Source organism: Aethalodelphis obliquidens, unplaced genomic scaffold, assembly GCF_003676395.1.
Source record: "Aethalodelphis obliquidens isolate GAN/ISIS:26980383/991018 unplaced genomic scaffold, ASM367639v1 scaffold51, whole genome shotgun sequence".
Lineage (NCBI taxonomy): Eukaryota > Metazoa > Chordata > Mammalia > Artiodactyla > Delphinidae > Aethalodelphis > Aethalodelphis obliquidens.
This window is the reverse complement of record NW_020837995.1, coordinates 15,183,471-15,198,161: the sequence shown is the minus strand read 5'-3', so window position 1 is coordinate 15,198,161 and position 14,691 is coordinate 15,183,471. Positions and strand designations below refer to the sequence as shown.

The window sequence follows — 14,691 nt, the reverse complement described above, 5'->3', positions numbered from 1 at the left end:
GTGGTACTGGCACAAACATGAACAAATAGATCATTAGAATAGAGTATAGAGTTGAGAGTATAGAAAATGGATCAACTTTTGGAAAAAATAGCATTGTATCCTATAGCAAAACAAATTCTTAGTGGAAGAAATAAAAATATTAAATATAAATAAATAAATGTAAAAAAAAAAAAAGAAACTATAAGTAGAAGAAAAGATGACAATTTTTCTGACCTAGGGATAAAAAGGTATAAAACCAAAAGGGGAGTCATAAGGAAAATATTTGTAAATTTACTTAAAAATATGTACACTTCAAAAAAAAATTAAAAAGTACACTTCAATGTGATAAACACATAAAATACAAAACCAAACAAACCATAAAAAGTATATCATATAAAAATTATATTAGAAAGAGTTAATACCCTTATGTTAAAAAAAATCTTGGAAATCAGTAAGTAAAAGACAAATACTCCCGTATTAGAACATGGGCAAAAAACACAAAAGCAAAAACCAGAAATTTTAATACACATATAAAATTTTCAACCTCACAAATAGTAAGATAAATACAAATTTTATAAAATAACTTCCATTTGAAAGCAATTAACAAAGACATTTAAAATGATCCCAATAAGAATTATTTTTAAAAAAGGTATTATTCATGGTTTTCTGGAATGGAAGCTACCACACATTGTGGAGGTTTTCGTTGGCACACCCTTTGTGAAATGCTTTTGGAAATGTATAATATAAAGCTTAAAATATGCATAGCTCTGTATCTTTACCAGGAAATGATCAGAGAAGTTTGCAAAGATTTGGTACAAGTATGGGCATAACATCATTTAGAACAAAAAATTAAAACTCAAATGTCTAATAAGATTAATAATTTTAAAAATTGTGATAAATTTCTACTGGGTGCTTATTATGTATAAAAGCCAGTGTTAGGTGCTCAAATCGTTTCCAGAATCAGGAACTATTGTGCTGCCATGAAAAGTCATGTTTTTGAAGGGTATTCAATAATAGGGAAATGTACATGATCAAATATTATCTTAGGAAAAGGAAACGACCTCAAATTGTATATGTAGCAAGATCTAAAAGACTGAAAGGAAATACACCAAATGATAACTGTGGGGGTCTCTGGGTGATAGAAATGTAGAGGAATTTGTTTTTTCTTCTATTCTGCTTGCATTTCATCAGTCTAAGTAAAAGTATTATGTTAAAGTAATTTAATTTCTGTTAAGGAAAACTATCAATGTCAATGTCAAATGTAGTATCAATGTGAAACTATATGTATAAGTTAAATAATAATTATAATAAACTTACACTGACCTGTTCTATAATTATTTTTCATTAGAGAAATAGGTGTTGAGTGCCTCTGCTATTGCCGGATCCTGTTTTAAGTCCTAAGGATACTGCTGTACTGCACTGAACAAGAGAGAAAATGACTTGTATTTCAGCAGGGGTGGGGGATGGGACCATGAGAAAAGGGAGGAAGGGAGAGTTTACATTCATGCTCTTTCCCTGTGAAGAAATGCTAGCAGTGTGTGTGTGTGTGTGTGTGTGTGTGTGTGTGTGTGTGTGTGTGTGTGTGTGTGTGTGTGTGTGTGTGTGTGTGGCGGGGGGATGCTATTTCTGTGCAGTCCTGGGAGTACGCAGTGGGAAATCTAACCCTTAACTTTGACCTTCCCTGAAGTGAGCATGCTCAACCAATTAAACTAATTAAGCAGGAGACAGAGACTGGAAACGCTGGCACTTTCGCTTATTTGGCATAAAACATCACTGATATCCTGATTTTAGGGACCAGTGTGCTAATGTAAGGTCTGTGCTCAGAATTCTGGGCGATATACATGATTGAAGGGGTAGAACTGAGGGGCTTGGCAGATCTTATTTCCAGAAACCAGTAACTGAGCTTAATGTTTAATTACCTGATGCCGAAGGGCACTTTACAGAAAATGCAGGACTTATTTATTTATTTATTGGTTCATAAACATGAATTAGTTTCCTTACTGGTAGGAGGCTGGGAAAGGAAGAGGGAGGAGGGCGGTCCTTAAAGGTATTTGTTTATCATCTACCTTTAAAAAAGTTACAGAGATTTTAGAGTAAAAATGAAAAAAATTTTTGAAGTATTTGATGGCAAGTATTAGAAGTCCAGTGCATTAGGAGTATGTACCAAGTGCCTGTGTATGAAACGTGGAACAGCTTACTAACAAACAGCTAGGCAGTACGATAGACAAACTGCAAGTTTCTGGAGATAGGCAGTATAACAATAGTTGCTCTGTACTCATTTAAAGATGTTCTGCTGCACATGAACTACCAAGAAAAACCATACTCACGCCAGTCCCTCAAGGTACAGGACACCACGACACAGGAGTCAGTGTTCTGCAGCCAGTTGAGGTGGACAGGATTGCTGCAGAGCTACTCCAAAGATAGCTGTATATGTGTGTGGCACTACTGTTCTGGAAAGTTGTAGAGAAGATTTCCAGCTACTTACATTCACTGATGATTTCCAAGGAGGGTAGGAAGTACTCATCACAGACAATAGACATGGCCATGAACATGTAAAGGATAATTAGGAAGTAGATTATGATGCCTCCATCTGCACGCTCCTGTTTTGTGAAAAACCCTTCAGGAAACTCCGAAGATGGGGACATAACACATTGGGTGCTATTTCCTGGTAAGGAAAAGGAGGTGAAAATTTGAAGGATGTTCGAGTCACACATTCCAAGCCCACAAAGAGAAATTCCTTAAAAAAACAGGAAGTGTGGGATTAAATCAGTTTTGAATATGATGTAATTGTAGATCCTTAAAAAAAAAATTAGTCTTTGGGACCTGAAAGAGGTGCTTTAAATGAAATAAGATAATGATAGCAGGTGAATTAAAAAGAGGAAATAACGAAATCAGTCTTCCTTGTCTGCTTCATTAATAAAAGGGAATTCTGAGCCCCTTTTCCTCCTCAATTAGAAACTGTTTTTTGAAGATAAAGATTCCTAATATCTGTACAATTTCATTTTCCCATTTCAGAGCCCAAGTTGTCCGCAAAGCCCAAGGCCCACAAAGAATCATCCACTGTTGCAGAGAGAATTGCTAGGATGAAAGGTTTCTTTTTCCATGATGAAGTCTCCAGCAATAAAAACTGAAGACTCTCCTGCTTCATGACGTCTGTGAATGATTTCAGAGCTATCTTTGAGAACTTATTCGAAGGATCAGAAGTGTTTGATAGCCTACCAAATGCTAAAACTCAGAGCAAATACAGCAGGAAGCAGAAGCAAAAGTGAGTCAAGTAAGAATTTCCCTCTCTTTGTCTGTTTAGCCATATGTGGCAGCAGCAGCAGGGGTAGCTGACCCCAGCGTCCACCTACCTGTAGCCCTTGGAAGACGTTGGGGCAGGGAGGCACCTGGGGGAGGCAAGTGTGCAGTAGCCCAGAGGATGCCGAGGAGCAGGGCCCTTCTTGCCCACCGTGGGCCCCCTTTGGTCTGCATTGCTGCAGCGGTCTTTCTGCAACGTGCAGCCTTGGGAAGGGAGAAGAGGAGGATTAAGCTGGATCATGTGAGGAGTCTCCTTCCTGCCCAGTGCCCTGCCCAGGGCACATCAAAGCAAGGCCAGTGGACAAGGGAGGGTGATTGGAGCCAGCCAAGCTACTCTGATCAGGAGCCCTAAGCCCCAGAGAGGCTGGAGGAGGTAGGGAGGAAGCAGACAGTCCTGTGGCCCACAGTCCCCGAGGGCAGATCCAGGCGGCTTGCTCTTTACAGAGTGATTTTATTTATTGTCTTCATACTGGCTCTGCTTTTGACTCTCTCTAGATTTTTAAGGACCTGAGTTTATAACTGCTTCCACCTCTCTCTCCAGCCCTCGCTTCTAGAATTTGCTGGAGCTCGTGTATGTGCATTCTTTGGCTAGGCTGTCCCCCTTTTATATTTCTGTTTTGGCCTCTCGTCCTCTCTCCAATTAGGAGACTCCTGCAATAATTAGTGGAGAAATGGTGGCTTGAACCGGAGCAGTGGCAATGGGGATGGAGAGAAGTAGGCAGCTTCAAGAACTAGTAAGAGTCATAGTGGATGGAGGCTATTTGATCATTGCTTAGCTGTGCTCTCTGCCAGAGGTTCTAAAATGCAAATTGGACAAGCCAGGGAGTGTTCAAGTATAAACTACTATCCTCCCTACCCTAGCATTTACTGGGCTTGCCAAGATGTTAAGAACTTCTGGCTGTATAGAAACATGTGGCGAATAGCACAGGCTCTGTAGCCAGACCACGTGGCTTGAGTCCTAGCATTGCTGTTTAGTACCTATATGACCTTGGGCACGTTATTTAACCTCTCTGCTCCTCTGTTTCACTCTCTGTAAAATGGGAAGGTTTTAGTGCCCTCTATTTGGGTTGTGTGAAGATTACATAAATGAATGCATGCAATCTGCTTAAAACAGCCTCTGCCCCATGGTCAATGTTATCTATCTGTTGTCTATCATCTATATTATTATTATTAATGTATTACTTTTGATTAAGATAGAAGCTTCTTGGCCATAGAGGAATTTTTTAGTTTTGCAACTCTCAGGTTCCTTTGCAGAAAAAACATAAAAATTGATGTGCTTGCTAAGTTTTAAATTTAGAAACTGCGTTTTTCTGGTGGAAAGGAGTCAGTTTGTGATGTTGAGTTGGTAAAAATTCTCAAACACTCTTTTGCTTTGCTGGGAATTGCTACCCATTATAAGCCTCTCTGAAACCGTCATTTCCAGGAACTGACTATCCAGATACGTGGTGTGGTTGTGAGGCTGGGATGATGAGTCACCAAAGTGTAGCCCAGTAACAGAGCAGATTCCCAGCAAGCAGAGTTCTGGCTGCTGACACCTGCAGGAGGTGGTGCCCTGGACCACTGGCCTTTGGCCTCAATGCCAGCAGTGCTAAGCCCCAGGGAAGAGTCCACTTACCTTTGTGTAAGTGGAAGTGTCTCGTGAAACTTTCCTCTCCAAACTGCAGTAGTTCAATCAATTAATAGAACTAAACATTATAAACAAACAAAATGACAGGAAAACTCAAACCCACAGTGAAAGTGAATACTTATATGATATATGTTGTTAATCCAGGAAACAGAGCAAGTATCTGAATATATAAGCCAATTACAGTGAAACAATTCCAGTGGAATCTTGCTCATAGTAGGTACTTAATAAACATTGGTTGATTAGACTGTAATGATTCTTGAAAACACATTCCCAGGACACACAGTATACTTGTTCTGAACAAACTATCCAATAAAATATAGGTTTACCAAGAAAAGAGAATTTAGGAGGCTAATTAGATTTGCTTTATACATTTATTCTTCATTTTGCAAAAGAATCTGAAAAAGCTTTATTGTAAAATAAAACATTAAAAAAGCCACATAAAATAAATGTATAGTTATTATATTACTATTGTTGTTATTTATTTTTATAAGGTGGACTTCCTTATAAACTCCCCAAGTCAAGAAATAAAAGTTTGCCAGCCATCCCAGAAATCCTTTCACGTGCTCCAATCCCAACTTATCCTTTTCTCTGGGAGTAACCAGGCTCCTGGCTTCTATAGCAGTCACCTCCTTGTGTGTATATTTCTAATAGTTTATCGCTCATCCCTAATTGGGGGCATGCTAAGGATACTATAGCTTAGCCGTAAAAGAAGTCGTTTAAGTCTCTTTTAGTTTATAGGTTTCCCCTACTTCTTTTTCTTTTCCCTATAATTTATCTGTTGGAAAACCCCAGGACATTTGATCTGTAGAGTTTCCCACAGTCCTGATTTATTGATTGCGTCCTATGATATAGCTCAATGTGTTCCTCCGTTTTCTATATTTTTGTTGATGGACAGCTGGATGCAGAAGTTGTTCAGACTCAGTACTGCCCCTTTGGCAAGACTAGCTCTGCATGCTCAGAATCTGCTCTGCTACTGGGCTACCCTTTGGCACCACTAAGGTGGTGGTGTGGTCTTTCCCTCATAAAGCACACAGTATCTGCTTCTCTCTTTTGTGGTGATTTTAGCAGCCATTCATGCTCATTACCTAAATCTGTTAATTCTTTAGAGCTTGCAAAAGAATGACATTCTTATTCTACAATTTCTTCTTCATTTATTACTTGGAATATTTTACAAGAAGGTGATTTCAAAAAAAAAAAAAAGAAGGTGATTTCTATCATCCACTTTGCGGGTACCCAGGGGTACTCAGTTTAGGTAGCAATGACAATGTATATGCTTGACTCTTCTTTATTTATCACTTCTCAAGATGTTTGGCGCTTTCTTTTCCTTCCCAAATAACCAATTCTATTTAAACAATTATTATGAATTAGGGTATTTAACTACATTTGATGGGTTCCAATTGTAATTATTATCCTTTCTGAAGTTCAAATTGTTTCATCTTTAGCCAGTGGGAGCCTCTTCAAATTGACTTCTGAGAGCCTTTGACATGATCTTAATAGTTTTGGTAGCTTTCTTACTACCTGATATAAAAAGATGTTCTAGGCTCATCTTATACCTCAAACCAGCCATTTCTCCAAAATGCCTCTTTATTTTTTTAAATGCAAAGTACATCAAGACCATGACCTAAGAATCTGGGTTGCTAGGCATGCTCATTGTCTCTCTCTGTCTGTCTCACAGACACACACACACACACACACACACACACACGTACACACACACACCTCTTGATAGAATACATCATGAGTTCATACTGGTACTTCTCATTCAAGGGTCCCAGTTCTCAAGGGTCCCAGTACTTAGGGGACAATAGAATATCCAGTGCTTCATAATTACTCATTTACTGGTGCTATTTACATATATGAGTCTCAAAATAATGGTATTGATACCACCACTACTCATATAATTGCTGAAAAGAGTTTTAAGATTTTGCATATGCTCTTTCCATTCGCTTTCTATTCTAAGAGCTATAGCCTATCTGCATTGCCTGAGCATATAGTCATTAAATATATTCTTTCTCCCTTTAACCCTCATCTAGTCTTGGTACTACAAGTAACTACATTTTTAATGCTTGCCAGCATTCTTAGGTTGATGTTTCTCTAGATATTTTGATGCCCAAATCTTATATTCTAGTAGATTCTTTGGAAGGGTTCATGGGAACAATATTCCCTGAGTTCTTTCATGTTGATAACATTATTAAACTCTGAACTGTGGTTTGTACTCACAACGACAATTAAAATAAATAAAGAAGCCCAGAACAAGTCATCTGTTGAAATAGCCAAGTAAGCTAACCTGTTAAAATCAGTGTGGAGATGGTTATTGAGTTGAGGTCAAGGTATAGACTGGTAGTCGTTTTTTTCTTCTGAGGAGTAAAACCGTCAAAATCATCTTCTTCAGCTCTTCCTTGCTCACTGACCAGCTTCACCTTCACAGTCTTCTCCCAGATACGTGGACCTCTGCTGAGTTGGCATCTTTTATGTTTGGAATCAAAGCTAACAGTAAAGTTATGTTTACTAAGCATGCGGTATTCATGTGCACTATTCAGTGTAACTCTCCCACTAACCCTAAAGGATAGAGGAGTAGTTTTCACTGGCTGCTCAGTAGAAGCATCTGTGGCTTTTAAAATTATTGATGATTTGATGCTTACCCAGATCAATTGAATCAAAATCTAGGGAGTGGCTTAGGCAGGGATATTTTAAAAAATTTCCCAGGTGATTCTAGGATTGTTGAGAACTACTGGGATGGATATTTCTACCCCTGTTTTATGGATGATAGATTGAGTCAATTGCCTAAGATCTAAGGTTACATAGTTCCAACTAAATGTCAGAGCCAGCACGCAGACAAAGGTCTGTCTAATGCTCAGGTGCAGGAACGTCCTTACCTGCTAAGCTAAGCCAGTTCTTCAGAATGTAATTTCCATGAGGGCGAAACTGTGCCTATCTAATTTCGTCCTGCATTTCCAGTGTTCAACACAGTGTTGGGCATGTGATGGGCATCTACTAACTATTGTTGAATGAATGAATGAATGAATGAATGAATGAAATAAGTAATTCCACAATGATTTTTCCGTGACAACGTCCACAGGATAAGAATACACAGCATCTTCTATAAGTTGATCCTTTTGTCCCATCCAAGTGCTGTCTGCGCAGTTCCCCAAGCATTTGTCTAAAGTGTCCCCTAACCAAGGGGGCTCAGTCCGCTCTCCAGCTCCACCTGCTGGTGCTCCAAACACGGTTGAGCTTTCCAACTTCCTGTTGGAGGGAATATGGAAAATCTACAATGAGGAACCCTGTGAAATCAGTCAGTTGAAAAGAGATTTCAACTTTCCTTCATGGAATGAGAGCTAGGAATGGCGGTCAGCCCCTGCCTTTTATTATCCGCACCCCAACCCTGAAATGAAGGTTCTTGTAGGCTGCCCCAACTACTGTGAAGACAGAGGAAGGGAAAGGAAGCAGGTGGCTAAGGCTGGTCCCAGGCTCTGACTCCAGCTTGTCATTATTACCTTTTTATTTTTTAACTTTTTGTTAAAATATATAATATACCTACAGAAGAGGGCACATACTTTGCCGTTGCTTTTTCCTATTTAAACAGGCAGAGTCAAGCCCCATGGGCACCCCTTAATGAGATGAGTGATTGATTGTCACCATGTTGAGCACAGCCTGAGAGAGCTGGGGTGCAGTGAGTGTTGCCTGTAAGCGCATGGTCATAGGGAGCCCTCAGTTGCTGCTGGCCCATGAGTGGCTCTCCCTCAGGCTGCTTTCCTAAGAGAGTAGCCTGGGAATCCTCATGACAAGGAGCTTTCAACTCAGCCTACTGAGCTCCCTCATTTTTTATCTCTAACCATCATAGAAGTTGCTAGCTGGGGCCATAGCCATGGCTGTGAGTGAGCAGCAGTGTGCTCAGTGGTTCACATATTCCAAAGGTACCTGCCAGTTTTCTCACATCCTCATCCTTAGTGGGTTTATCAGCAAAAGCCCAGGGTCAAGCACTGGCTGAGAGTATGACTGAACATTTCCAGTTTCCAACCCAGTTCAGATTGGTCTTATTCACTGCTGTGTGGGTCCAACTCGGTGAAAGTTATTTAAAACATTTTGAATTCCTAGAAGGCCTTCAAAGTTTTCTCAAAAATTGTATTTTTTTTTCTTTTCCTGGAGGGCGTATTCCAATTCTCTGAATACTAATGGGGGGGTTCGCGTTTTGCAGATCAAATATGATTTAAAATAAAAAACGTTTTAGAGTGGAAATAATTTTAGAATTAGCTAAACCTGGGTTAAAGCTCCCTCCTCCATTCTTTTTGAAACTCAATAAATGGGGATGATACCACATGCTTTTTAGGCTGTGGGATTACAGACATAGGACATAAATATTCATCCCCTTTCCCTTTGCACTGTAACTCCATGAGAGCACGTTCTATGTCACCAGAACTTGGCAGAGTGTTTAGTGCTCAGTGAAATTGAATGCACTGGGCAGGCCATGAGCTGCGGAAAAAATAAATAGATAAGGGATTTTCATTAGCTATATTTACCAAAAAATGGAATTTTGCTTTTAGCCTGCATTTTGATCCTTGTTCCACCCACTTCATTTGTGCTAGCCTTACTCTGTCTTTGTTCTCAGAGTTTAGATAGAAAAGCCTTCCGAAGTGTTTCAGTACTTGGTGGTTTAATGAGTGATCTGGAAAAGGGCCTGCCTCAACCCGGCTTTGTCGTTTTCTCTTCTAGCTCTATTTCATTGGGGTGTTCTGAGGGGGTGGCAAGTGAGACAAGAGGAGGGGGGACCCTGACTCAAACGTGCTGGAGTGAGGAGCTTTAGTTTCTTCACTTTAATATAATAAACCCCCTCAGGGTTTGAGCTAGCATCATCATTTTTCCTTAGTCTGCTCTGTGAAGGCTGCCACCCCTATGTAGGGAGATGGATGCCTCCTTTACTCTAAATAATTGGTTCAAAGGCATTCATCAGGGATTCTTCCAAATTTGCTGGGCTTAGAGTTTCTCCCCTAGGCTTGGAACTCAAGAGCCCTAGAGCTCATAAGGACGGAACATAAGAGAATCTGGTCTTAAAGAGGGAACTCCAGTAAGTGCTCTGTATTTCTCTCCATACTGGGATAGGCTATACACATCACCTCATGTGCGTCAAAGTCCTTCCTTAGCAAGTAGAGGTGGAAGTGGTCACAGCTCTGCCACTGTTGTTGTCGTGGAGGGTGTGGAGCTAGAGGAGAAGCAGGGGAGTTGACCAAGAGGATTGACCACTGTCATACGAGTAGCTTGTACTCCATGCCCATGCAGGCCAGGGTTGTTGTTGGTACTGTGACTGTGGTCATTCTTTGTTAAGACCTGCAGGCATGGTTGGCATAAGTCTCTGTGAAAAGGACGCTTGCTCTCCAGACTGCGGGGCTACTCAGTCTGCTGTGTCTTTGGCTGGATATTCCCAAAGAACTAGAACTATGTTACTTTTTTCTAGAACCTAAGGGCACACATATTTCACCTCTTGCCCTTCTCTCCCGCTTTTTCCCGTTCTTCCCCAAACCGGAAGTTCCCTGTAGGAGACATGGATGTGTACCTCCCAGATACCCCTCAAGGGAGGACTTGTTGCCCCAGCATGGGGGGTGCTGTCAGCAAATGGCCTCCAGCTTAGTCCCTTCAGGGACTGCCTGAGCTGCAGAGTCTCCTCACCTGAGATCACACCGTTCCCAGGGCAGCCCACGTCTAAGTAAGGCAGGGGTGTAGAAGCCCAGCCATTTGAGTCCCAAGCAGACCACTCTGACAGGCAGTGCTCATTTCAGAGCTCCCCACTGGTTGGACCAAGGCTTCATTGGACCTGCCTTGAAGTTCAACTTCTATAACTTCCAAATCCTGCTTCCTCCCTTTCCTCTCACGGGTGCTGAGCCCCAGTAAATGTCTTATACCCCAAACTCCATCTAAATGACAGCTTCAAAGAACGCTACCTGTGACAGGCCCTAGCTTACCTGATAGCTTGGTAGAGTTTTATGCTCAGAACTCCAAACTTTACCCTTGATATGTGAACAGTGAGTTTTAGATTTGAGAAAATGCCTTTCTCCTTCAACGTATCTTGGCTTTCAAAAATGTCATCGTCTGTGGGTAAGAAAAAAACAGGTTGAATTTGAAACTCAAAGTAAAGGAATAACTCCTTTGTTTTAGACTGTGTGTACCCTTTTCTTGAAGCAATGAATGCCACTGATACCATGGGCAGGTTTTTGGAAAATTTCTAAAGGTTGCATTGTATGCAGCCCATTTTCCTTCCAACTTAATCTTAGTGAAAGATACTGCCCTGGTTGTCATCCATGATTCCTACTTCTCCCATCCCCTGCCGACTCTATCAATCACCAAGTCCAGATAACTCTTTCTCCTGAACATCTCTTGGGTCAACACACTCCTTTCCATATCCATTGCTACCATCATCTGTTGCCCAGACTTCTATAAGTAGCCTCCTGACAAGGGTATCATCTCTCTCGCCACCAGCTGTCCTTCCAACACCTGTGTGTCAAGTGGGCAGTTGAATATAGGAGTGCATAGCTCAGAGGTGCAGCCTGGCAGAGGAAGAGGAGCCAGCAGGTGAGTTTCAGAAAGAGGGTCACTGAGGCAAGAGGGAAAACCAAAGGAATGTGGTATTCCCAGAGCGGAAGATGGGCAGTTTTCATTGAGGACTGGTTAGAGGTTAAGGTGAAATACAAAACACAGAGCAGAGAGATCATGGGTGATTTTAAGAGGGAAGTTTCCCTGGAGTCCTATGGGTAGAAGTAAAGCTGGAATAAACCATGAGAAGGAAAAAAGCCCAGGGTTTTTGTTTGTTTGTTTTACTGTGTGTGAAAGAGAAATTGAGGAGCTGGACGGGAATATTGGATGAGGGAATTGGGGTTTTGTTTGTCTGTTTTTACCATGGGACATTCTTTAGCATGTTTGTGCATTGATGGGGATGATCCAAAAACAAGCACGAATTGAAAATGCAACAAAAAGAAGGGAACCCTTGAGAAGGTGCTGGGGTTAGGGTTCCAGAGCTCCAGAGGGTAGAAGGGCTTTTGTTGGAGAAGCTCTGCTTCCTCCGTTGAAACAAGAGAAATGGAGAAGATGGATATAGATTCACAGATGAGGTGGGGAAGAGGACACCTAAATTCTTATCTGATGGTTTCTATTTTTTAGTGATAAAGAACATTTTAAAAATCATGTTTAATTCATATTTGAGGAAGGTTTGAGAAGACAAACGGTAGATGATATGAAATAATCTTCATGATATTGGAAAAGCTAATTTACCAGGCAAACATAAGAGGAGTGTTGAGTGTTTTATTCGGGTTTTTGATCATGAATTTAAAGTGAAACTGGTCACCTATATTTTGTGTGTGTGTTTATCCTCCAGTAATATTCTAGTTTTAAAATGCAAGTGTGGATAAACTGGACTCCATCAGGCATGTTTTGTTCCAAGCAAGTGTTGACAGACGAGAGAGGTATAAAGGAGGAGAGGAAATTTTCAAGGAGGTGATTATAAATTATAGACTATGTGATCTAAATGAATAAGAAAGAAAATAAAAAGAGGGGACTGACTGGTGGGTAATGAGAACATGGCTGATGGTTTGGGGATGTCAGTGAGGTTAAAAAATCATGAGGAGGTGTGAGTTAGAGATCGGGTTTTCAGAAGCAGATTTGGAGGTGGTGCTCAATGCAGTAATAACCAGGTAGTGTGTGGTAATAAGACTAGATCGGCTGTAGTAAAGTGGAGGAAAAAGCAACTGGAGATGAGAAGGTCAAGGAGCTGAAAATCCAGAGTTTGGATGTCCTCTCATCTTGCACACATCTCAACGTTTTGTAGTTGTTGGTCTGTCTTTCCAACAAGTATGTTACTCTCTGAAGGAAGGGACGATGTTTGTCTTGTCAGTACTTCCTCCCTAATGCCCAGCATGGTACCTGACCCATAAAATACTCAATAAATATTTACTGAATGAACAAATAAGTCTATTATTTTAAAAAATTCTAAAAGTTATTCCTGAATTGAGAGGTGCATCCTGGGACACCACTGTCTCGACTCCTCATGGACCACTTTTTGTGAGCGGCCTTGTGGGTAATGACATTTACTGCTGCTGTGGATGCTGTGAGAAGCACTCCTGTTTAATTCTCCATGGTATTTAATATAGGGGCTTGCTGAGGAAGTAATTCACTCCCTTACACATTATCCCCTCCATTAAGACCCACAAGGGAAATTTTTTCTAAGATTTCATTGCTAGGAAGACCTGTGACTCTCCTGAGTGAACAGTTTGTGAGTCTCATAAGCAAATATGTTTTCCTTTTTGCTCTGCCCATTACAGCCAGATGTGTGGCTGAGGCTTGACTTTAGCAAGTACGCAGAAAAATACGGTATCTGTTTGTTATGAATTATTTTACCCTTTGCTTTATCTGATTAGCTTTTCCTGATTTCCTCATCTTGGTGATTTCTTCTCGTGTTTTTGTTTCTATTCTGGAATCTTTCTTGAATATTTAATGCTAGAGTGTTTTCCCAAGGTTCAGCCAGATGAAGTTTTCTCTTGACCACTTCAACTGGTGCAAACTTCTGGTGCTCATGTAGAAAGCAAGCCTGTTATAAACTATCATAGTGAAGATTCAGATTAGGTCCATTTATAAACAATACGCATTTCTGAGGCTTTATTGAGCTAATTTGAGTTAAGCTTAGAATTTCTACAATATATAATATTCAACGTGTCATCTGTCTTGGACAATACCAGGTACAAAATTGTTTACGAAAAAGTAAACACATTTCTGAAGATTTATCAGTTAAATCAAAGGTTCCTATCTGAGCCTTTATTAATTTAATTAAGGAATTTTATGAATTTTTGACATATATTTGCTTAATCTAATAATTTAAGAAGTGTAAAAAAGAACTAAATCGCATCTAAAGACTCTGGGAGCCTGATAAGAAAGGCAAATGTGGTAGTAAAGCAGAGATCAAGATGACACATATGGACAGAGGCCACTGCGGGATGAGAAGAATAAATGGAAATGAGCAGACGAGTGAAACTCTATAGAACTAACCACATGGGAACACTGAACACAAAGATCTACACACTGTAAAGGGAATGAAAGGGAAAAACAGGAAACAGGTTACAGCTGTGAGCTTTGCAGTACACCATAGTGGAGAGTCATTAAATACATTAAGCCCATTAAATACTGTCATTGTGGGAAACTGTATTCCAGAACACTCGTTGACACCTATTGTATTTTATAAGAGCTGCTTTCCTCAGATGGAGATGCGAAGCTGGCAGGACAGAGAATGAGCCCAGCTCAGCAAGGGTGCTCACACAGTGGGGCAAGAGACCAATTTGTTGGGGACAGCTGAATGCTTCTTTCTCTAAAGTTTGATCACTAGTCTCATTAAGTGTTGTGTATGAGAAGAATGAGATTGTTAATTGTGTTTGCCGTGAAATACATGAGTAAGCAAGTAAAACACATTAAAAATGTATTGACAACTGTAAAAATATTCCAGAATAATGTAACTTATGTTGGTACAGCTAGTTTTACATATTTTTGTAAACTACCTAAAATCCTTTTTTTGGGAGAAGCTGGGTTATTCATTAAAGAATATAAAACAGGACTACATGAAGTCATATTGCCACTACTGATTTTAAAAAATGACTCTAGGGATGGAATGTTTATTATTAGTGTTATTAAAACTTAGAGTTATCATACACTGTGAGCTTCTAATATGCTAAGCGATATGTTAAACAATTTTTTTTCTTTTTTTTTTTTTTGCGGTACGCGGGCCTCTCCCTGCTGTGGCCTCTCCCGTTGCG

The 14,691-nt window shown here is 40.3% G+C and overlaps 1 protein-coding gene and 1 long non-coding RNA gene across 3 annotated transcripts in view; one reads left to right on the top strand and one right to left on the bottom strand.

Moving 5' to 3' along the window:
• SLC24A5 (solute carrier family 24 member 5) overlaps positions 1-4,444 on the bottom strand; it is a 19,582-nt gene extending 15,138 nt beyond the window's left edge. Inside the window, exons 1-2 of the mRNA XM_027084232.1 lie at positions 3,333-4,444; positions 2,465-2,644 (exon numbers count right to left, since the gene is read on the bottom strand). Of these exons, the coding sequence (XP_026940033.1) occupies positions 2,465-2,644; positions 3,333-3,453 (301 nt within the window). The 5' untranslated portion in view covers positions 3,454-4,444. The remainder of the gene's footprint in view (positions 1-2,464; positions 2,645-3,332) is intronic.
• Positions 1-14,691, top strand: part of LOC113608137 (uncharacterized) — a 21,549-nt gene extending 6,858 nt beyond the window's left edge. Inside the window, exons 2-3 of one of the 2 annotated variants that reach the window (XR_003428220.1) lie at positions 2,995-3,244; positions 11,378-14,691. This is a non-coding gene — a long non-coding RNA (uncharacterized LOC113608137). Of the gene's footprint in view, positions 1-2,994; positions 3,421-11,377 lie in introns of those variants that run through there. The other variant, XR_003428221.1, reaches the window with a different exon arrangement.